The following is a 21,379-nucleotide window of genomic DNA, read 5'->3' as shown; positions in this document are numbered from 1 at the left end:
CAGTTAAGTAGAAAGGATGTTAATTATAATTAAGGATAGCCTGAAAAAAACCTGGAGATAAACCCAACTGTGTTAATGGTATACAATGGACTAGAGTGAAGATAAAAACATTCATGAAGAGGAAGATAAAAGTACTAAAAAGGCCAAGAGTGATTCACAGAATATTGGGACTTAGCCACTACGGATTCTGATTGGATTGACCTATTTGCTGAGCGCTAAGGAGTTTTGCCTTTTTTGGAATAAAATCCTCTCTCAGGTAATCCCTTCCCAGAATGTCTGCACTGTGCTGCATATCCTGTACCTCAGTAAAATGCCCACTGCCACACCTTAAAATCCATATTTAATTTGAATTGCACAATTTTTTATTGTATGAAATTAAGAAGAATCAGAGCTATGGTACAAGGGGCCAAAACATGGTATATTCCAACCATTGCCTGTGTTGTATCTGTTCATGAACTGCCCCTGAGTGACAGGCACATCAGCAATTTGCTCTCCGGAACAAACGGGGTGGTAGTAGTAATAGACAATATGGCGGACAAAGTGGAGACATTTTTCAAAGTGAGTTTTTGAAGTAAATTCCACTCCAGTCTCTGCCTCCCAGTTGTGGGACATGCAAGTTAAGGGGATGAAGGGTGCTGAACCCCTCCTGCCTATCCCCCCACACCCAATCACTTGTTAGAGTCCTCTCGTGGCAGGGATCCTCAGCGCGGCTTCGATCTGGCAGTGCCTGTTACTTACGCGTCTTGCTATATACGTTGTATGCCTGAGTGCCTCCACTTTCTCTCCTCTCCCAGGAATATCATCACCATTGCTGTGTTCTACGCGCTTCCTGTGATCCAACTGGTCATCACTTACCAGACGGTAAGTACCCCATGTCCAGGCCATCTGGTTTCTACAGGTCAACCTCTTCAGCAATATCATGTTTGGGTTTTATGTGGAAGGTGCACATACTGGAACTCTAGCTATACAACATACATGTTTCAAGCAGACAGGCTATGATATTGTTTGACATTGATGTCACTGTTCTTTTTGATTTCAGTAGTCAGCTGAGAGATATTTGCATCGAATGCAGCTTCTTGTGTTGTCAAAGAAAATCTTGCAAGGCGGTGGGAGTCTGAAATAGATTGTTGTCAATAGTAAACCTGAGTTCAAATACCATCTAGAGTATTTGACTGAAAATAGTGTGATAGTGGGCAAATCACGTAATCATAAATCAAAAAGTAATTAAGTTATAAGTGTTAGATGTCATTTCATTGTAACATTTGAATGCACTGTCTTTTTCACCAGCTAAGTGTGCACTTTATAAATAGCCATACATATATTTCAATCCACTTAAGTATTGACAAATGTGCTCTGAAAGCATGCCACTTTCCACTAAAGTTTCTGAATAATTATTTGCAGAGAACTTCAAACATTCCTTGTACCTCAGTATGAGAAAAGGCCCCTTTTTGTGTGGTCACTCCCCTTTTAGGCTGAATTTTATTGCTGGTTTTTACACTCTGCACACTGAGGCACTGCTGCCCAGTGCCCAGTATATGTACTCTGACCTCTAAACAATGTAAACATTGACTAATCCCTGATTAGCTTAGCTAGGTCTCATAGTGTATGGTGCAAAAATACACCAAGGGCATGGAAAGGTAAATAACACCTGTGGACGGCAGGAGGTGCTGTGCCATCCACTAGTGTGACATGGAAAGCATGACTTCAACACTGCCATTGAAGCCTGGCTGCTGCAGTTGAAACCTGCAGTCTGACCTGTCAAAATAACAACTTTTGACAGTCAAAAACCTCCCTTTTCAATTTTAATAGGTCACATGGTGGAGTACATGGCATTTAAAAGTGGGACGTGTAGAACTTTGATGTCCCTTCAGTAACAATGAACCAAACACTATTTTCACTGTGGAAGGCTCTGGCTCTCCTACAATGAATCCCCAAGTACAAATGAACATATTTTTGCTATCTCGTGTTTGGGACCAGCAGGAAAAATACGTGATGTTTCCGGGTGTGTGGACATGGATCGTCTGATGCGTTTGGGCGTTGAGGTGCAATGTCAAAGCTGGTTTGGAACACGAGTGTAGAGCGTGTAAGGACCTCTTGATTTCTGAAGATATTTGCATTAGTCAGTCTTGGCTGAGAGGCAGGTTATGTGGAGACCTATCCTAAAGATAATGTGTGAAGGTCACTGTGAAGGTGATAAACAAGGAAAGTCACATTTTGCTCTCAAACTATACCTCAGAATTGCTGACCGCAAGTCACTGTGGAATGTATTTTTGTGGATAATTATTAGAAATGATGGGATCATTTCAGTACAATGGACAATCTGGAGTCACTGTGGAGTCTCAGAGGAAACCTCAGCTTGTTCAGAACTCGGCCGCTCGTCTACTCTGCAAAGTTCCTTGGAGATCCCCCATCTCCCCTTATTTTAAAGATCTACACTGGCTCCGCATCGAGAGCAGAATCAAATTCAAGGCCCTTTGCTTTATGCACAAGATCAAGCAGGAGTTAGCCCCAGCTTACCTCCAGTCTCTCATCCAACCTTACTCTCCTTCCCGCCTTCTCAAATCCTCGTCCCAAGGGAATTTTCGGATTCCACGTTTCAAACTGACAAGAATGGGCGGACGCTCCTTCTCCTGTCTCGCCCCCAAACTGTGGGACTCTCTTCCAGCTCCATTGAAACTCGAGCCTTCCCTGACGAAATTTCGTAAAAAGCTTAAAACTTTGCTTTTCCCCCAGTGATGACTGCCTGACCCTTATCACTACTACTTCTAGCTGGCGCCGGGAGACCCCATGCGGGTAGCTGTGCGCATTATAAGTTTAATTACAATACAATACAATACAATGGCAATAAGCAATGGACTAGCCGTCTTGGTGTAAGCGATCGGAACCGACGATGAAGATGCAGACTGTGAAGAAAGAGGCGGTTAGGAAAGGTGACGATGTCACTGAGAGGGGACACCAGCCAAGGATGGAGCCTTTGGTTCTGGCCTTCTCTCAGAGAGGAATTTCAGAGCTTGTTAATCATCAGCTAATAGAGAGTAGGGCCAGTGCACTTCAATGATGATGGTTTGATGATGATGGCTGGTCCATTCCATTTTGGATGACTTTGTGTGGGATCACTGATAATTTTTGTTTTGAGACCAGAAAGCTGTGCCTCAGATCCATCATCATCCATGACCGTCCGTCCACCTGAAAATTTAATGTTGGTGGATTCCTGCACCAGTTTCATGGATCTAAATGTTATATGAGGGTCTTGAGGCTTATAAAAAGAGTTCTTCTGAGGTGGATGAGCGTGGTACCTGACATTTCCAGCACGGCTGATGGGGGGGAAACTGTATGTTGACAAGTGAGTGTATATTAAGGACTATAGAGAAAATGTCCCTCAACTCTGACAAATCTTATCACGACTTTGGGATTTTTGGGGAGTGTGACACCCCCCAAATAAATACATTCTTGGCCTGAGAGTTGGGTCTGGGGAGATGAGTCGGGTTTCCTATGCCTTTGTTGGTTTTTCTCTTCATCCTTATATTGCATGCGTGAATTAACTGATCCTTCATTAAATTTCGGCAGGTCAAACCTGCTGAAATTTAACAGGGAAAAATCATACAGTATTTACTGTTTCAAGCGGATTTTGCTGTGTTAAACACCAAAATGTGCCTGCTATTCCCCCATAAACTCGTACAAGGCACTATTTATCTCACCTGATAAATGCCATGCCCCACGGTATCGTTATTATACACGTGCTCTAAATAACACCTACACCTGTAATCAGGGTCTTAGAATCTTAACTCTACCCTCTTGTTCCCCTTCAGGTTGTGAATGTCACAGGGAACCAGGATATCTGTTATTTCAACTTCCTGTGCGCCCATCCCCTGGGGGTCCTGAGGTAAGTCATGTTGCACACTCTGGGGGGGCTTTCCCTTCTGATCAGTGTCTGCTCTACCTGTCTGTCTGTCATACATTATCAACTGCCAGCGGTGCTAGTTGATGGTGAGGTGGTCAAAGGGAGCAAAAGGGCATGCTTTGGAGTTGATGGTTGACTTACATGGTACACGGTTCTGGTCACTTTCTCATCCCTCAGCGATCCATGCCCTTATAAGGCTTTAGGGTTACAAAACTCTACACTGACTAGCAGTATGCTTATAAAGGGGGTACATTATCTTTCCCACATAGAGATAGTATTCTCCCTGTAGTTGTTTCTTTGCACTATTTCTTGTCTAACTATTTGTGTATTGCTGTGTGTGAACGCCTATTGGATGCTATCAGCATGCGTTCAGGATGACTTCTAACCTGGATTCGCTTCTTCTTGTGTACAGCGCCTTCAACAACATTCTTAGCAACCTGGGCCACATCATGCTGGGCTTCCTCTTCCTGCTGATCGTGCTGCGTAGAGACATCCTCCATCGACGCTCCTTGGAAGCCAAAGACAGTTACGAGATGGTACGCTGCAGATGTGGTTGGGTCGCGAGAGTGGTGTGGGGTTCGTAAGAGCTGGAGGTGGGGCAGGTGTACTACAGGTAGAGCTACTTCCAGATTAGGGGGGCTCATTAAGAAGCCACAGGTAATACTGAAGAGCAGTTTCCAGATACAAACCCACCACACATGCAGCAAACCTAACTTCGATGAGCAAGATGTGGATGTGGCGGCAGATGTGTGCGTCTAACGCCCCGGTGGTTTGCTGTCCCACCTGCCAAAGTGTAGATGAATCCCTAAGTCTCCAGTGCTGTCTTAACCCCTGAGTCTAGTTTCTCCACTAAGTTTGATTTGCCTCATCCCATCACCCTAGTTTATGCAACAAATATACCATACACTATTTGAGAGGAAAAAAAGGTTGCTTACACCTTTCCTCAGCCCTCCACCTACAACATATCTTGCTTTGAGACTGCATGATGCACACTTGAAACACTGGTTTATTCTGTGCAACACTAACATGTTCCTTTTGTGTTGCCTGAGCAGATCATCAAAAGGCATGGCTTCCTGTAGGTAATATGAAGCCTGATGTCTGATTCCCATTCTCAGACCAGGCATCTGAAAATTTCACACCGATTGGTTTGTGAACAGGGATACAATATGTGGTGTGTCCTATGTACTAATAGGCAGAATGGCAAATTTCCATTCTCAGATGGTCACAAAATGACCTGCCTAATGAACATGCAAACGTGGCGTTGAGGGACTGCCAGGGGCAGCAGACATCTATCACAGTATTTGCATCCCCAAACAGAAAACAGCATTTTATAAAGCAGCCTGTGTCCTTTAAAAGGACAGGTTCTGCTTTAAAAAATAGTTTCCTCTTTAGGAGGATCAGTCTATGGAATATCAGAATAGCTTTAAAGTGTGTTGGGTGCAAGACAGGCACAGAAGAGAAGTAAGATGAAAGATAGAGTACAGGACGACTACCAGGTTTTTAGACTGCCCTACAAGCCTAATGGAATATTCTCAGGTGGGCTGTCTCCCCACTTTCATTGAAACTGCTGTTTGCATCAGTTGTAGTGTAATTAAAGATATTCAGAGATTTTGAAGCACCAAAATGTCAGGAGTGGTGGAAGTTGACATCATTTGCCCTTTGAACCCAATGACCTCGCAAGAAGTAACAGCAAGACCTGTTACTCTGGTGATATCACTGGAATTCACCTAATGTAGCATTCAGAAGTGGAAGAAGTGCCCTTTCCAAGATGGCGGTCAGTCTATCCATAAGAGTCTATCTGAGGGTCCCAATCCAAGATGAAGTAGAGTCTTATGGAGGCATTTCATAACCAATCGATGGAGTGCCACACAATTGTTACCTTTCTTTTCAGCATGTTCTTCACCTCACTGCTACTATGTTTGTCCCTGAGTTTTACTTTGAGTAGTTGAAACATCTACTGAACTCTAATTCTGAATACTCTTACTAGGGTCTTTTCTTTTCCCTGATGTCAGGGCGAGTTTGGTGCTTTGTGACTCACTTCAATATTATTCTTCATATTCAATCAAGAGCTCCAAGATTGTCAAGGATTTTTTGTTGAACCCTTTTGTGTTTTTTGCCCCCTAACAGGGACCCTCTTAAGCAGACACTTCACACAGTTCATGTGTACAATACTGTGAGGTGTAGCACTTTTCTACACGTTTCTTTGGCAATCAAGAAAGGGACTGAACAGTTTTTGACCGTGTGACATCATGGAAGTCGATACTATTCCCATGACCTTCCTTTCTTTTTCCATTTCCGTGGTGGTCTCTCGTGGATATTTGTTGAGGTATTATCTTGTCTGTTCATTTTTTCTGTCTTTCTCGTTCTCCCTTGTTTTAATTATTTGCTCTTTCTCCCTCCCCCTCATTTTGTTAGCTCTTTCTTTATTTCTGTCTTTATTTCAATTACTTTCTACTCCATACTTCTAGTATGTTCATTCATTTTTTTTATTTACTATTACATTCTTTTTCATTTTATTTCTCATTTTCTTTCTCTTTCTAGTTCTCCTTTCCACTTCCTTCTTCCTTCCCTTCTTTTTCATTCCCTTTCTGACATATATCCCTAACTTTCTTTTCCCTCCCTTTTATTCTTTCCCTTCCATCTCCTTCTACCCAGCTCTCTGTTTTCGTACCAAAAGCTTCCTTGTGTTTCCTCTATCCTTTTCATTATCTTACTGCATCATCATGTTGTGTCCTTGAATTCTGTATTCATCCAGCCCTTGTGATCCAGCCTCTTCCCCTGGTTGTTTGTGATCCTCTGCATAGGTGCTGCTGAGATTAATGTTGTGTAGGGGGTCATAGAGGTACCTTCAATTATTGCTCCAGCTTGCTAAGGCAGCAACATATCCAGTTTTTCTGCCAGGTAACTGGTGGATGTCTGGAGGCAGCAGAGCAAGCTTCAGTCTCTTGCTTATTTACACACAACCGCACACATATACATGCAAGGAGCATTGCAAACTTCATGCACATACAAAACAAGTTCAGCAGGAGTACAACATTCCCTCACATAGTACAGCACACTCAGCAGCAGTGATTGCCCCCTCAAACTCAACCGGTTATACGTCAGCATTGCAAGCTTCCTTCTTATAGATCATGCAAAGCGTATTGTAAATCAATACAACTTTCCCTGAGTCAAAAAAGGCATAGCACACGCTTCAGGATAAAGTTCTCCCAGATAGAAAAGAGACAGATTGCACAGCAGCTCAGAAAACAACCTCTACAAAGAGGTACAACGCGGAAAGCAAAACACATACACCTCCTTTATCCAAAACAGTTACAGCAGACAAAGTAGCAGTGCAAGCCATCCACACAAAACAGCTAGGGGAGGAGCTGTGTAGGACCCCCTCACACATCACAGGTAGAGTGGTGTGCATCTAGTTCTTGCAAGATATAGTTGTTACCCCTGACCACTGCAAAATGGCGTCCACGAGGACGTCTCTGATAGGTTATTCTAGGCTGAATAAAAAACTATGTTCAATCTCCACTTTCTTATATAAAAGGTGCTAGATTTTAAGGAAAATCTACTAAATGTTAGCTCAGAAGGGACATTTTTTCTGTGAAGTGGGTACATGTGCCAGACTAGTAGCCAACGCCGAGCAAATGGTAAGTGGCTGCTTCCTCGAAACAAGCACCGGCAAAGCCAATAGATCTGTGCTTAGTATACTATAGTAAGCACACTAAGGCCAGACAGAGAAATGAAAGGCGGTCTCTATTGAAGGCCCCCTCGTTTTTGTCTATATGGCAAATGAAAGCCAGGTGGCAAGGGAGCCTTCATTATAGCCTTTCTTTAGTTTTGTAACAAAGTAGGAAGGAAATGACTGTTGAAGAATCAATTGCCCAACCTTCTTTTCATATAGAAACAAAAAAAGGACCATTTTGAATGCAAGCTTTCAGTTTAGACCACTTTTCTTTTCTAGGAAGTGAATAAATTATCTGATCCCTGTGGCACTAATAAGAAGGTTTAATTTACCCTCGGGTACTGGGACCCTCGCCAGGCCGTTTTAACTCACTCTTCATTTTACACCTCACACTGCACTCTCAGTAAAATACCAGCTCCGCTGTAATCAGGCGTCACAGCACACCCGGGACACATTAGGTGTCACTGGGGGGGCCCGATGATGAAGCATGCCACCAACCAGGTTGGTGGGTGTGGGCTTCATGAACTCACCAACGAGGTGCCCATGACAAATCTAATCAGAGTCCTAACAATATTGGTCACATTTAAGCTAGTCTATTTTGATAACACATATAAACTACGGGGGCTCTGACTAGCTTTCTAGTCCTCCCTCTCTCTCTTGATACGCGCATACTAATAAGAAGGTGCCAGGAGGGGCACGTGGTACAGGGCTGGTGAAAGAAACCTGAGGAGCTTCAGAAGGCCTGTGAGTTAGTGAGGAGTAGAGCGACTGCAGCCGGTAAGGGCTCTGCTATCCGGAGCTGTGGACTGTGTTGGACAAGAAGGGCGCGGGCAGTGGTTGGAGTGGAGTGGTCACTGCTCTGTGTCTTCTCTAACATTTGACCCCACCTTCTTCTGCTTCTCCTCAGGAGTATGGAATCCCCAAGCACTTTGGACTGTTCTACACGATGGGCATCGCCCTGACCATGGAGGGGGTGCTGAGCGCCTGCTACCACGTCTGCCCCAACTACTCCAACTTCCAGTTTGGTAAGGAGGAAGGGTGTGTCCATGCAGAACTGTGTGCAAGAGGTGTTTCAGGGGAGGTTGTACAAAACTTGGGGGCTAAATGTCACATAGTACCCCTGGGTTACTCATGAATTTCATGAGGAAGCCAGGATACTTCTGACTTACACCTGGAATTCGTGTGTACTACATGAGCAAGTCACAACAAAACCCTTGTGAACCAGACCCCTTGTGTCTGAACATAGACATCTGACTGCTACTCAGGCCATTCACATGAGTCTGTGCAGGCAAGACTTCAGGCCCTAACGTGCTCGATTTACACCCAACCGAGTTTCAAAGCACTTTACAAAGCTTATATAAAAGTATATATTGACCGAGGTAGCATAAGTACAAAATGTCCAATAATTCCAGAGGGATAGAGGTTACATCACAAACTGCTGTGCATTCTTAACAACAATATAACATGTATACAGAGTATTGGCCTTCCAGCACAAACTGCTATGGACATAATATTCAGGTGTTTGAACCATATTAGTAAAAACAAAACCCAAGGACACAGCTATGCTGGGTTCACCATGAACAACACAAGGTGACCCTAAAAGGAAGAGGCGGGACATGACAAAGGAAGTGAAAGGTGAAATAGACCATGGAACCAGCTTCTACTTACCAGTGAGCATCTATTAACGCTGTACATTACCTGCCCTATGAATCCTAAAAGAAGCAGAAAGCACCCCCTCTGCCTCACCCCCTTTAATGTTACACCTGAAACTCATCCCTTCTTCTTCTTCTCCCTCTCACTGTAGATACCTCCTTCATGTACATGATTGCTGGGCTCTGCATGCTCAAACTCTACCAGACCCGGCACCCCGACATCAACGCCAGTGCCTACGCCGCCTATGCTTCCTTCGCGGCAGTCATCTTCTTCGCGGTCATCGGAGTGGTACGTCCTTTATGTCTGTAAGACATGGAATGTGAAAGTGAATAGATGCTTCTTTGCCTGATTTATAGACTCAGGATCTGGTGGGGCTCAAGTGGGCAACCCAAGGTTTGGGTCTCAGTGTTCTGTTGACTCTTACTTTCTATCTGATTATCTCAATCCTTTGTCTTTTTAGGACAAAAATATAGTAGGGATGCTTCATTTTTTAAAACACTCGTCTTGCTTTATACACAAGGCGCAAGAAGATATTACTGGCCCCAATGGTACTCAATAATAAATAGTGCAGGCATTTAAAATGTGTGAAGTGTGGACCATCTCACAAAGGAATAATATACCGATGTTAAAGAGTTTTTGAGCCAAAAAATTTACATTCCTTTGAGCCTGTCTGGGAACAGTCCAAATGCTGATGAACAAAATCTCAATAAAAGGTCCAGAAAACTCCTTTCAAGTTTTGGGAAGTAGCAGAGAGAGTTTTACAACACTTGGGGCAATAGGACTCAACATATGTCTCTTGCCCCTAGAATAAGTTGATATGTACTCTGGGTTCAGCAGACCTGGAGTGTCCTTAAGGACTGGCCATGGTCTTTCACTCCATGCAGAATAATGCTCCTACCTCTGTATCACAGTTACAGATAAGTGCGCATTACAGTGATGCCAGTCAACGTGAGGTGTACGATGGGTCTAGGTAACAAACCCTTTCCTATATCAACCCTAGAAGTAATAACACACTTAAGGCTTGGAGCTATTAAGACTATAGCAACCGGTTGCGTCCATAAGGCCATTATATTCAATGTAGTGTCAAGACAGATGCAGTTCTAAAAGATCTTACAGAATTATGCTTTTCCCGTGAGGTCAGTTGTTCTGTCAGTGAATAATAATTTCTCACAGCTTCTTCCCATATACTGATAAACTGCACATAGTTCCAAGAATAAAACTGTAGGGACAAAAAGAACGACAGGAGAGAGTTCCACAGGTTTAAGTGCATGTTCAAGTTCAAGTTCAGGAATTTATATAGCGCACTACTCACCCAGAGGGTCTCAAGGCGCTTGGGGAGGGGTTCATTATTTATCGAATAGCCAGGTTTTAAGTTCTTTTCTGAAGGAGATGTGGTTCTGTGTAAGGCGGAGGTGAGTGGGGAGTGAGTTCCAGGTCTTAGCCGCCAAGTAGGAGAAGGATCTACCTCCCATGGTGGATCTTTGGATACGCGGAACTGCGGCGAGGCCTTGATTGGAGGATCTTAGTTGGCGGGTGGGTGTGTAGAAGGATAGTCGAGTGTTGAGGCATTCGGGCCCTAGTTTGTAGAGGGCCTTATGTGCGTGGGTGAGGAGACGGAATGTTATTCTCTTGTTGACGGGAAGCCAGTGGAGGTCTTTCAGGTGGCCGGTGATGTGATCTTGGCGGGGGATGTCCAAAATGAGTCTCGCTGATGCGTTTTGGATGCGTTGGAGTTTTTCTGTAATTTGGCTGTAATTCCGGTGTAGAGGGTGTTTCCGTAGTCTAGTCGACTAGTAACCAGTGCGTGGGTGACAGTCTTTCTTGTTTCGGCGGGGATCCAATGGAAGATTTTTTTGAGCATACGAAGTACGTTGAAGCAGGAGGATGAGACGGCGTTGACTTGTTTGGACATTGAGAGTGAGGAGTCTAGGATGAAGCCAAGGTTCCGTGCGTGGTCAGTGGGTATGGGTGCTGAGCCCAGATCCGAAGGCCACCAAGAGTTGTCCCAGGCAGAGGGGGATGATCCTAGGATGAGCACTTCCGTTTTGTCTGAGTTAAGTTTAAGGCGGCTGTTTTTCATCCATACGGCTACTTCTTTCATGCCATCGTGAAGATTGGTTTTGGCGGTGTTGGGGTCTTTGGTGAGGGAGAGGATCAGCTGGGTGTCGTCAGCGTAAGAGATGATGTTAAGGCTGTGTTGACGCGCGATGGAAGCGAGGGGACTCATGTAAATGTTGAAGAGGGTGGGACTGAGTGAAGATCCTTGTGGTACACCGCATATGACTTCGGTGGCCTCTGATTTGAATGGGGGAAGTCGGACTCTCTGAGTTCTACCAGCTAGGAATGAGATGATCCAGTCTTAGGCTTTACCTTTTATGCCGATGTTGCTGAGGCATTGTATGAGGGTGCTGTGACAGACCGTGTCGAAGGCGGCGGAGAGGTCGAGTAAAATGAGGGCCACTGTTTCTCCGTTGTCCAGTAGTATTCGGATGTCGTCTGTTGCTGCGATGAGGGCGGTTTCGGTGCTGTGTTTGGCTCGGAAGCCGGACTGTGAGGGATCGAGGGAGTTGTTGGATTCGAGGAAGGCGGCGAGTTGGCTATTGACGGCTTTCTCAATGACTTTGGCCGGGAATGGGAGGAGGGATTTGAAGCGGTCGTTTTTAAGTTCAGAGGGGTCTGCTGTGGGTTTATTCAGGAGGGCGCTGACTTCGGCATGTTTCCAGCTTTCTGGGAAGGTAGCAGAGATGAAGGAGCAGTTGATGACATCACGGAGATGGGGTGCGATGATGGAGTCTGCTTTGTTGAAGATGTGGTGGGGACATGGGTCGGTTGGCGAGCCAGAGTGGATGGAATTCATTAGGCGGATGGTGTCTTCAGTGGTGATTGGGTTCCAGGCGCTGAGGTTGTTAGAGGGCGGTTTAGGTTCTGAGGGAGGTGGAGAGGATTGTTCGTTGGAACTGTTTTCGAAGCTGTTATGTATGTCGGCAATTTTGTTGTAGAAGAAGGAGGATAACGAATCGCAGAGGTCTTGGGAGGGGGTGATGACGTTTGAGGCTGCCGTTGGGTTGGTGAATTCTTTGACGATGTTGAATAGTTCCTTGCTGTTATGGGCGTTGTTGTCGAGTCGATCCTTGAATGCTGACTTCTTGGTGGATCGAATCAGCTGGTGGTGTTTGCGGGTGGCTGCCTTGAAAGTGGTCATGGTGTCGGTGGTTGGGTTTTTTCTCCATGATTGCTCGAGAGTACGGCATAGCTTTTTGGATTTCTTAAGGTCATCGTTGAACCAGGGGGCCTTTTTTCTGTCTTGTTTGGTGTGATGGTTTTTCAAGGGCGCTAGTTCGTCAGCGCTGTGAGTGATCCATTGTTTGAATTTGATGGCAGCTTGGTTTGGGTCCGATGAGAGGGCGGGTGTGTTTTGGTTGAGCGATGTGAGGAGTTGGTCGGTGGTGATTTTGTTCCATTTTCTTCGGGGGATAGGTTGTGGGGGGTTGTGGGTCGAGGTGGTTTTGTAGCTGAAGTGAACACAACTGTGGTCCGTCCAATGGAGTGCTGTGGTGCGATCGAAGGAGATGTGTTTGCTGGAGGTGAAGATTGGGTCGAGCGTATGTCCGGCTACATGGGTGGGGGTGTCAACGAGTTGTTTGAGACCGAGATTGGCCAGGTTGTCAAGAAGGGTGGTGGTGTTGCAGTCGTTTTTCTTATCCAGGTGGAAGTTGAGGTCTCCTAGTAGAATGTAGTTCTCAGAGGCGAGGGCATGTGGACTGATGAAGTCAGTGATGTCTTCGCTGAATTGTTTACGGGTTCCTGGAGGCCTATAGATGAGGGTGCCTCTGAGTGTGGTCCTAGGGTCGGTGTGGATCTGGAAGTGGAGGTGTTCGGCGGTAGTAAGGTTATCGTCGGAGCTGGTCGTGATTTTGATGGAGTTCTTATGGACGATGGCGATGCCTCCTCCTGTTTGGATGGTGCGGTCTTTTCGGATGATCTTGTAATTGTCCGGGATGGCTATGGCGATGTCGGGTGTTGATGATGCGTTCATCCATGTTTCAGTAAGGAAGGCGACGTCCGGTGATGTAGTGTCAAGTAGATCCCAGAGTTCGGTGGCGTGTCTGTGGACCGAGCGGGTGTTCAGCAGGAAGCACTTCAGGTCGTTGGAGTCGGAGCTGTGTTTGGGGTTAGTGGAAGTGGTATGGGTCTTGATGCTGGTAAATTTGCAGGAGTGGCAGGCGAAAGGTCCGTGGGTACGTCCCGGGGCAGCTTCGTAGCATAGAGGTGTGCGTCCGGGGTTAAGGGCTAGGAGGGTGGCGGCGTCATTCGTTATGTGGGTGGAGGGGGATTTGCGAGCACCAGGGGGTCTGGCGCTGGGCGCGGTCCAGGCGTGGACGGGTGTAGACGGGCTTACCTTTGGCGCACCTTCGGCGCGGCCGCAGCGCGTGGATTCATCTGTCTTATATGGAGAGTGGAGGGGGGCGGAGCGTGGTAGGGGCAGCTGGGAGGCGGGAGCGGGGAGGAGACACGGGGTCCAGGTAAACAAACTAACAAAATGGAGTAGGGTATCTCACAACAAGGCTGGGGCACAGTCGCCGATTATTAAAACACTTTTTGGAGCCAAGCGCTATTTAATAAAGCACAATGCAGGGCCAATGAGCAGCACAAATAAATAAATATGTAAAAACGAGACCAGGCGCTGCGATATCGCCGAAGCGCTCAAGTAGGTATATTTTGCAGCAGAGCGTCAGCAAAAGCGCCTCGGGACAGGCATGGAGCGAGGGGGAGCGACCTCTGAGGAGCTGCTTCAGACGGTCACAGAGGCAGTGCATGATTATCAAATAATTGGGAGGGACATATATGTGAGGTAAACCAGATATGATTTAAAGATCGACTTACTACATCTTGTTGAGGTATGTCAGTGAAATTGGCACCTCAGGATTAGCACTTAAGTGGCTGAGATACTTGTTTAACCCCTTCCATGCTCATGACGGCCCCCGGCCGTCATGAGTCACGGTGGGCGTGTGCGCACGACGGCCGAGGGCCGTCCGAGCTACGCCCGTGATTGGAATGTCCAGCACCGCGGCTGTATTCACGCCGCAGCCAAGGAGTTAAGGAAAGTGAAAAGCCCAGTTCTTTACCCTTTTTTATATCCAAGCCCAAGGAAGTCAGCTTTGGTGTCCTCAGGACCGATTCTGTCTCCCTCCTCCTTATTGTCTGTATGTTTCCAGTAGAAGAATGTACAGTCTACCGGCACTCATATTCTATGAACGTGGACAATTCCCAGCTGATCTTTGGATTGCGCAAAGAGATGCCCACAACATCAGAGCTGACTTCCTTCTCTAACTTTACCTTGTAACTGGACATTAAACAATGTCTGCCAACTTAGACTGAGTTACATATCCCAAGGTTTGTTTTTTGAGAATTGGAAGCCTTCCCTGTTGACTGAAGTTATGGGGTTGCCTACAACTTCATCAATCTTACAGTTGATGTGATGCCAAGATTACATACTAACTTGTGAGTACAACACCAGGTGGCCAAGGTCTCCAACTCTTGCTTCCGTCAACACAAGATCGTTAAAAGATCCTTCAGTATATTAACCAAAAACATCATAGTCAACACCCTGATTTTATCTGAGATGGACTATGAAAAATCAGTTTATCTCAGGTTCCTCAACAAACTAACAAAAAGACTGCAGTTGTTACAGAGAGCGGCTGTCCGAAAGAGATCATATTAACACTATAAAAAAGATCTTGCATTGGATGCCGGTTCTTAATTGCACCATCTTTAAATTTGTTGTGGTAGTTCATCGTACAACCTACAAAGGCCAGCCTAATTTATTGCTGCCAAATTCTCCTTCTGTCCTCATTGGGATCTGCAGATGAAAAGCTGTTGGTCATTTCCAAGAAGCTTACTTCCGCTTTTGGAGACTAAGGTTTTTAATATTTCCAGGAGTAAAGGATTGGTATAACATGCTGACGATACTGCAAAAAATAGTCTTCCCCGTTAGCCTTCGTAAAAATTGGCAAAATACACCTTTTTTGTACCACTGATATATTTGGGATTCACCTGGCCATTTGGTGTTAGTTTTAATTAATTTTACTCTTACCCTATGTCTTCTATAGCTTGTTTGGTTGTAATGGAGACCCCTCCAGTTTCTAGACAAAATACTAAATCTGGAGGAGATTCGTGATCCACCGTACTATACCTATGAGAGAGGACATTTCACTAAAGGTCTTGCCCCTTCTCCAAATTTAGCATTTCCTCTGTAAATTGAAGGGTTTCACACAATGACCTTTGGTGGTGACTACATGACTGGCTGAATTAGCAGCCACTGCTGCCATTTTTCCAGGACAGATATGTCCATAGTTCGCTTGAGGTAAGTGAAGGGTGGAGGAGAGTTGCAGGGGTCTGTCCTGGAGTCACCGTGGGTCGCTCCTGGACTCACTGTGGAAGGCCTTTGTCCATTCCCAGAGTCGAACCTGCAGAGGTTTTACTCCTCATAGAGATACCGGCTAGATCTGTTAAAACGATAAAAGCCAAAGACACGCTTTCTTTTATCAGATCAGTGGTTGGGTTGGTGAAATCACAATAGTTGCAAAGGAGTCTACGTATGTTTACAAGGAAGTGATACAAACTGACATAGGATAACTGGAGCCCTGCCAACTGCTTTAGGGTGCATGCCTCATTGTAAACTGTTGGACTGATAGCAGGTGTCACCAGCAGAAGTCAAATTGCCATCAGATGAAGGTGAGGTTAACAATGCTACTACGTGCAGGAGTGTCGATGGCGACACTCAGAAAACATTGAAATATTTACACCAACGCTCGCTAATGGTGACCCAGGACGCGTTGTCTGGGACTACTAAACTCTCTGGTGTTGATATGTAATAAAGCTACACTGAAGTATTTGAGTGACATTAAAATGCAAATTCTCCTATTAACTTTTTGCTCAGATGTAGCAGTCATTAATTGTAACCAGACATGGCTATGCAGGGCCTGGGACAAAATCATCATCTCTGGCCCAATTGTCATTAAGTGCACCATCAAATGGTTAAAGTCCTAATGGCTGCCATCAACAGAGCAGGCTTCCTGAAAATTCTGCATATGGGCTGGGCAGCGGGACAGTGCATGGGCAAGGCCTGGGGAATAACGCTGCTTATGCCCCCCTTCTGACAGTCATGAGAGTAACTTGTTTTTTTAAATAGTGCTCCATTCTGCGATTTCCTGCTCCTCAGGCACTGTATACCCCAGGTCTTACAACTATCAGATGAGAGCTCTGCATTGCAGCAATCACACTGGCTTCAGTCTGCACCAAGTTGAGTTCAGCCGCGTAAGTAAAGTTAGCACTGCTGCGAGCTCTGCATTGCAGTGAGTCGCTGTCTGCAGTATGATCAGCTGCTTTGCAGCAGTTATAAGATCTTCTTAGCGTTTCTCGTTGCTTTAATGGGTGTGATTTCTGATATTTATGTTTCCCTTGTCTTTATTGCTTGATTTTGCTGGTGAGAAAGTGTCACTCATAGTCGTTGAATGTCACTCATAATTGTACAGAAATTATGAAAATGTCACACATAAGTAGTCTGAAACCTTGGCAGCTATGATGTAATGGTGCTCAATATAGAAGCCTTAGAATTGATTGTGGAGAGGTGTGGTGCAGCGGCCAGGGCAGCTGACTTTGGCGCACAGGGTTCACAGTTCGATCTCCGGCAGCAGCTCAGCTCATCACCATGTGACTCTGGGCAATAGCTCACTTAATTGCCACAACGTCCTCCAGCGTCTTGAGACCCGTAAGGGTGAGTAGTTTGCGCTTTACAAATATGGATTGTGAGTGAGTAGGAGAATATGAGCTTGTGTACGTGTGGTTCACCCACTAAGAGCACATGTCAGTCCCTCTGTAGATGATCGAACTCGATAATAAGGGTGTGCTAAATTTGCATAATTTCATTTTGCGTAAGTACACAAAGTTTCAAAACAATTAGGCTAAATGCTAATCTGGCATTTAAAGTTATATTTTACCGCAAAATGTGAAGATACATTTGTGATTAAAAAACCTACAGAGAAAACACATGTTCCGCGAACAGGCGCTTGTTTTCTATTTGTTTGAGTTGTTCCTGTGATAGGATCTTTACCCAAATGGACTTCAAATACAAGACATGGCATGATAGCATCATTTTGTAAATTTCGTAAAATAAGTGTATCGCAAAATGCCAGAAATTCAGTGACATTGCGTGGGCATAGCATAAATTTTGCATTGGCCTCCGATGATGCAGTGAACATGCCTATGACAAGACACTGCGTAAAGCATTGTCACTCGTGTGCTTACCATGGACCAAAGCCTCTCATTAACCGCAACACTCAGCCTAGTTGTTCTGTAAATGGAGTCAACACACAGTGTGCACGCACAAGCCTTGTACATTATCTGTGCATGCGTGTGTGTGTGTCACTGACTTTAACTACAACTATCCCTGTGCTATTACTCTGAGTTTTTCCAGGAGGCACAGCTCCACTGCTTGTACCAGTCATACTATAGGAGTAACCCCGTATATCCATAAGTTACCGTCACCCAGAATATTCGTCAAAAGAAAAAATAAGCACAACTACTAGTCTGAGAGAAAAGCCAAGGAAACGTCACACATGGGGAAGCTGGAAGATGTGGCAGTGGAAACTGCCCTCATGCGAGACAGGCACTTCCAAGGCTTTGCTAAGTGCATGCTGCATCCAGTCACTATAGGGCTGTTAGGCCATGCTGATACTTCCGGGTCACAACAGGTAGAGCCATGTAAAGTCTCATAGGACTACAGAGGAGGTGTGTGGCAGCAGCAGTTGTTTACTCTCTCTCTCTCGCTTTTGTATCAGTTCACATCCAGACCTTGTTCCCCCATCTTGTTTTCCTCCTCATCCATTCCTCTTGGTCCCTCCTTTGTGAGAAGGACTTGACCTGCAACTCTGAACCCAGGACCCCAGAGTGACTCCAAGGCTAGTTGACTGATCTCCTGATCAGAAGCCTCAGAGACACACAGGCTTCCAACAACCTTGAACTCAACACCTGGACTCTGCCACTGTGAGTCCTGCCTTCCCAAGGGGTGCCACCCCAGTCCTGGACCCTTGGAAGTGGGCCGGAAGGTGCTCTGCCGAGCCCAGCTGTGGTCCCTGAGAACTGACGCAAAGCCCCACAAAGCCCTGCCTCCCAGCCTTATCCAAATCGATGAAGAGTGATGCGAAGCGCGGCAAAGCGTACCGCACAGCTGCCAGCTCCATCGGAACCGACACAAAGCGACACAAAACCTCACCAGGCTATGGTGTACCGATCAGAAGTACCTTTGCAAAGCGATGCAAACTCCCGCAAAGCGTTGCCGCACTGCTTCATCTAAACTTACACCGGACGACACAAGTCTCTCAAAGTCACATCACGCAGACGGAGTACCAGGATTTAATTTACTGTATTCGCAGACCTGACTTGATCCTTGTAACTGGGTAGCCAGCCCGCACTCCATCGCAGTCAGCCTGAGCTTGTGACTTTGTCCCAATCCGACGCGAACAGATTACACAGTTGGCGCTTTCTGCTTTTTGGATTTATTTTCAGTAAAATCTTTAAAATTGCATATCTCCGGTTCTGCTGAATGGATTTTTGTCATTTTGACATGATATATTTTCTTAAGTTGCTCTATTTTTCTAAATTGATGTGGGACGTTCCCTTTGCAGTGTTTTCACTTTATTACTGTTTGAAGTGCTGCATAAAAATACTTTACACATTACCACTTAAGCCTGACGGCTCTGTGCCAAGCTACCAGAGGGTTGAGCACAGGTTAATCTGGGGTATCCTTGTGTCTCACCCTGACAAGGATTGTGGTTGCTGCTTGAGTAGGGTTTTGCTCCCCCTCAACCAGTAACCCAATTTCTTTCAATATCAAAGGTGGGGACTTATCTGTAGGTTGGGGAACTATGACTCACAGCAGAAGCTAAGTCAGCCTTCCTAAAAACTTCATCAAAAGCATGTGGAAGACCATTGTCACTTGCAGTGCGAGTACCATTGAGAGCGATCATATGAAGACATCCACACAGGCCTCCGAGAGTTGCCACCCTACAGCAGAATAATAATTTATATTCATGTATGTTATTGATTCTTGTGTGAAAAGTAAAGTTTTTTTTCTTTTAAAAGAAAATATCAACTGGGCAAAAAGTTATTAATTTGTCTAGCTTCTGAGTCTCAAATCCCACACTACCTCCATCAGTAAGCCCTGAACTGCTGAACTTCGCAACCCTAAAGGCAAGTGCCAAAGCATTGTAATTTCTGATTAGTTTTTAACTCACTGTAAGGTAAAGCCCTGGATACCAATAGTAAAAGGCTCTGATGGTCACATTCGGAGTCCAGGAACCCCTGATTACACTGAAACTCGTAATTTAGGGCCAGATGTAGGTAGGCATTTACCGGTCGGTAACGGCCGAATTCGGCCGTTACCGACCGGTAAATGCAATTTGAGATGTAGGGCCCTGTATTTTACAGAATCTGTAAATTTACAGATCGGTAAATTTACCGATTCTGTAAAATACCGAGTCGGTATTTTTACCGATTCGGTAAAATTGATATGTAGGTGGGACTCTTCTGAGTCCCACAAGCATTAAAAAATCGGTATTTTACCATCAAATCCTATTTGATGGTAAAATACCGATTCCGGTGTGCATGCACATGTGTGCATGCACACCTATGCCATATGACAGGCAGACCTGCCCTTAGGGCAGGTATGCCTGCCACATGGCACCCGAACCCGTTTTGGGGGTGCTAGAGGGTGTCAAAGTGACACCCCCTGCACCCTTGTCAAAATCTGTATTTACCGATTCGGTAAATACCGACCGGTAATGCCCCATTCATTCCTATGGGCTTCAAAGCCCATAGGAATGAATGGGGCATTACCGGTCGGTATTTACCGAATCGGTAAATACAGATATTTACCGATTCGGTAAAAGGAACATCTGGATGTTCCTACATATCCACCCCTTAGATTTACCGATTTTTAATTACCGAATCGGTAAAATTCGGTAATTAAAAATCGGTAAATCTATTTTACCTACATCAGGGCCATAGCTCCCTCAATACCCCCTACTGAAGCTTTTTAATGAATTCAGGAGTGGACCGGTTTAACTTATTTAGCCCACTTTATTAGGGATTTCTATATATCGTCCAAATAAACCAAGGACATTGTAATTTATTACATATTATTGATGCACTGACATCTCTGCTATTTCATAGTGAGGTTTAATACATTTTTTATATATATATATGTACTAATTCTTCATAAAGTCACAGCAATCCTTATTTTTTTAATTTGCACACTGACATGCTCCACAGTCGTGATGCTTTTTCAACCAGCAGCATTAGCTATGAATATTACACTTTTTATTAATCATGTAAGTTTTGTTTGCATTCACTAAAATCATGCATTTGTAATATTGCATGGCATGGTCATTGAAAATACAATCTTGAAATGTGTACAGCGCCTTAGGCTTTTAGTATGACATTATAGCGCTTTCTTAACCTGAATGCCCTTTTCATATGTAGTTGAGATTTCAATCTATAGGCAGTTTAAGTAAGACATTGGGGTCACTGGTTGAGGGGGTGAAACCCTTCTCAAGCAGCAACCACAATCCTTGTCAGGCTGAAGTTACAAGCAAACCCTAAATGAACCTGTGCTCAGCCCTCGGGTAGCTTGGCACAGAGCAGTCAGGCTTAACTCAGAGGTAATGTGTAAAGTATTTGTGCAACACTTCAAATAGTAACACAGTGAAAACACACCACCAATGGATCTCACTCCAGATTAATTCATAGAGTAATTTTTAATAAAGAAAACAAGACCCAAATGACAAAAATCCAATCAGTAGAATTGGAGAGATGTAGTTTTAAAGATTTAAGGAAAAATAGTGTCATAAAGCACAAAGTGCAACAGTGGATATCTAGTCTTACTGGAATGGGGCAAAGTGACAAGTTCAGGCTGACCACAATGGAGCGTGGGCCAGGAACAGGGACCTAGCTATGTCCACTAAAGAAGAGTACCTTAGATCTTGGTTGCAGAGCATTGTGAGGTTACAGCATGTAGGATAGGTCATGCAGCCGAGGTGATGCAGCAGGTCCATGAAAGGTCTATTGTCATCATCAATGATCCTGTCGAT

The 21,379-nt window shown here is 45.0% G+C and overlaps 1 protein-coding gene across 1 annotated transcript in view; it reads left to right on the top strand.

The window, feature by feature from the left end:
- SIDT1 (SID1 transmembrane family member 1) overlaps window positions 1–21,379 on the top strand; it is a 166,192-nt gene that overhangs the window by 93,917 nt on the left and 50,896 nt on the right. The window contains exons 12-16 of the mRNA XM_078655905.1: window positions 795–861; window positions 3,810–3,883; window positions 4,314–4,437; window positions 8,485–8,602; window positions 9,382–9,518. Coding sequence (XP_078512031.1) covers window positions 795–861; window positions 3,810–3,883; window positions 4,314–4,437; window positions 8,485–8,602; window positions 9,382–9,518 — 520 coding nt within the window. The remainder of the gene's footprint in view (window positions 1–794; window positions 862–3,809; window positions 3,884–4,313; window positions 4,438–8,484; window positions 8,603–9,381; window positions 9,519–21,379) is intronic.

Source organism: Lissotriton helveticus, chromosome 8, assembly GCF_964261635.1.
Source record: "Lissotriton helveticus chromosome 8, aLisHel1.1, whole genome shotgun sequence".
Taxonomy (NCBI): Eukaryota; Metazoa; Chordata; class Amphibia; order Caudata; family Salamandridae; genus Lissotriton; species Lissotriton helveticus.
This window is presented reverse-complemented; position numbering and strand designations above follow the sequence as displayed.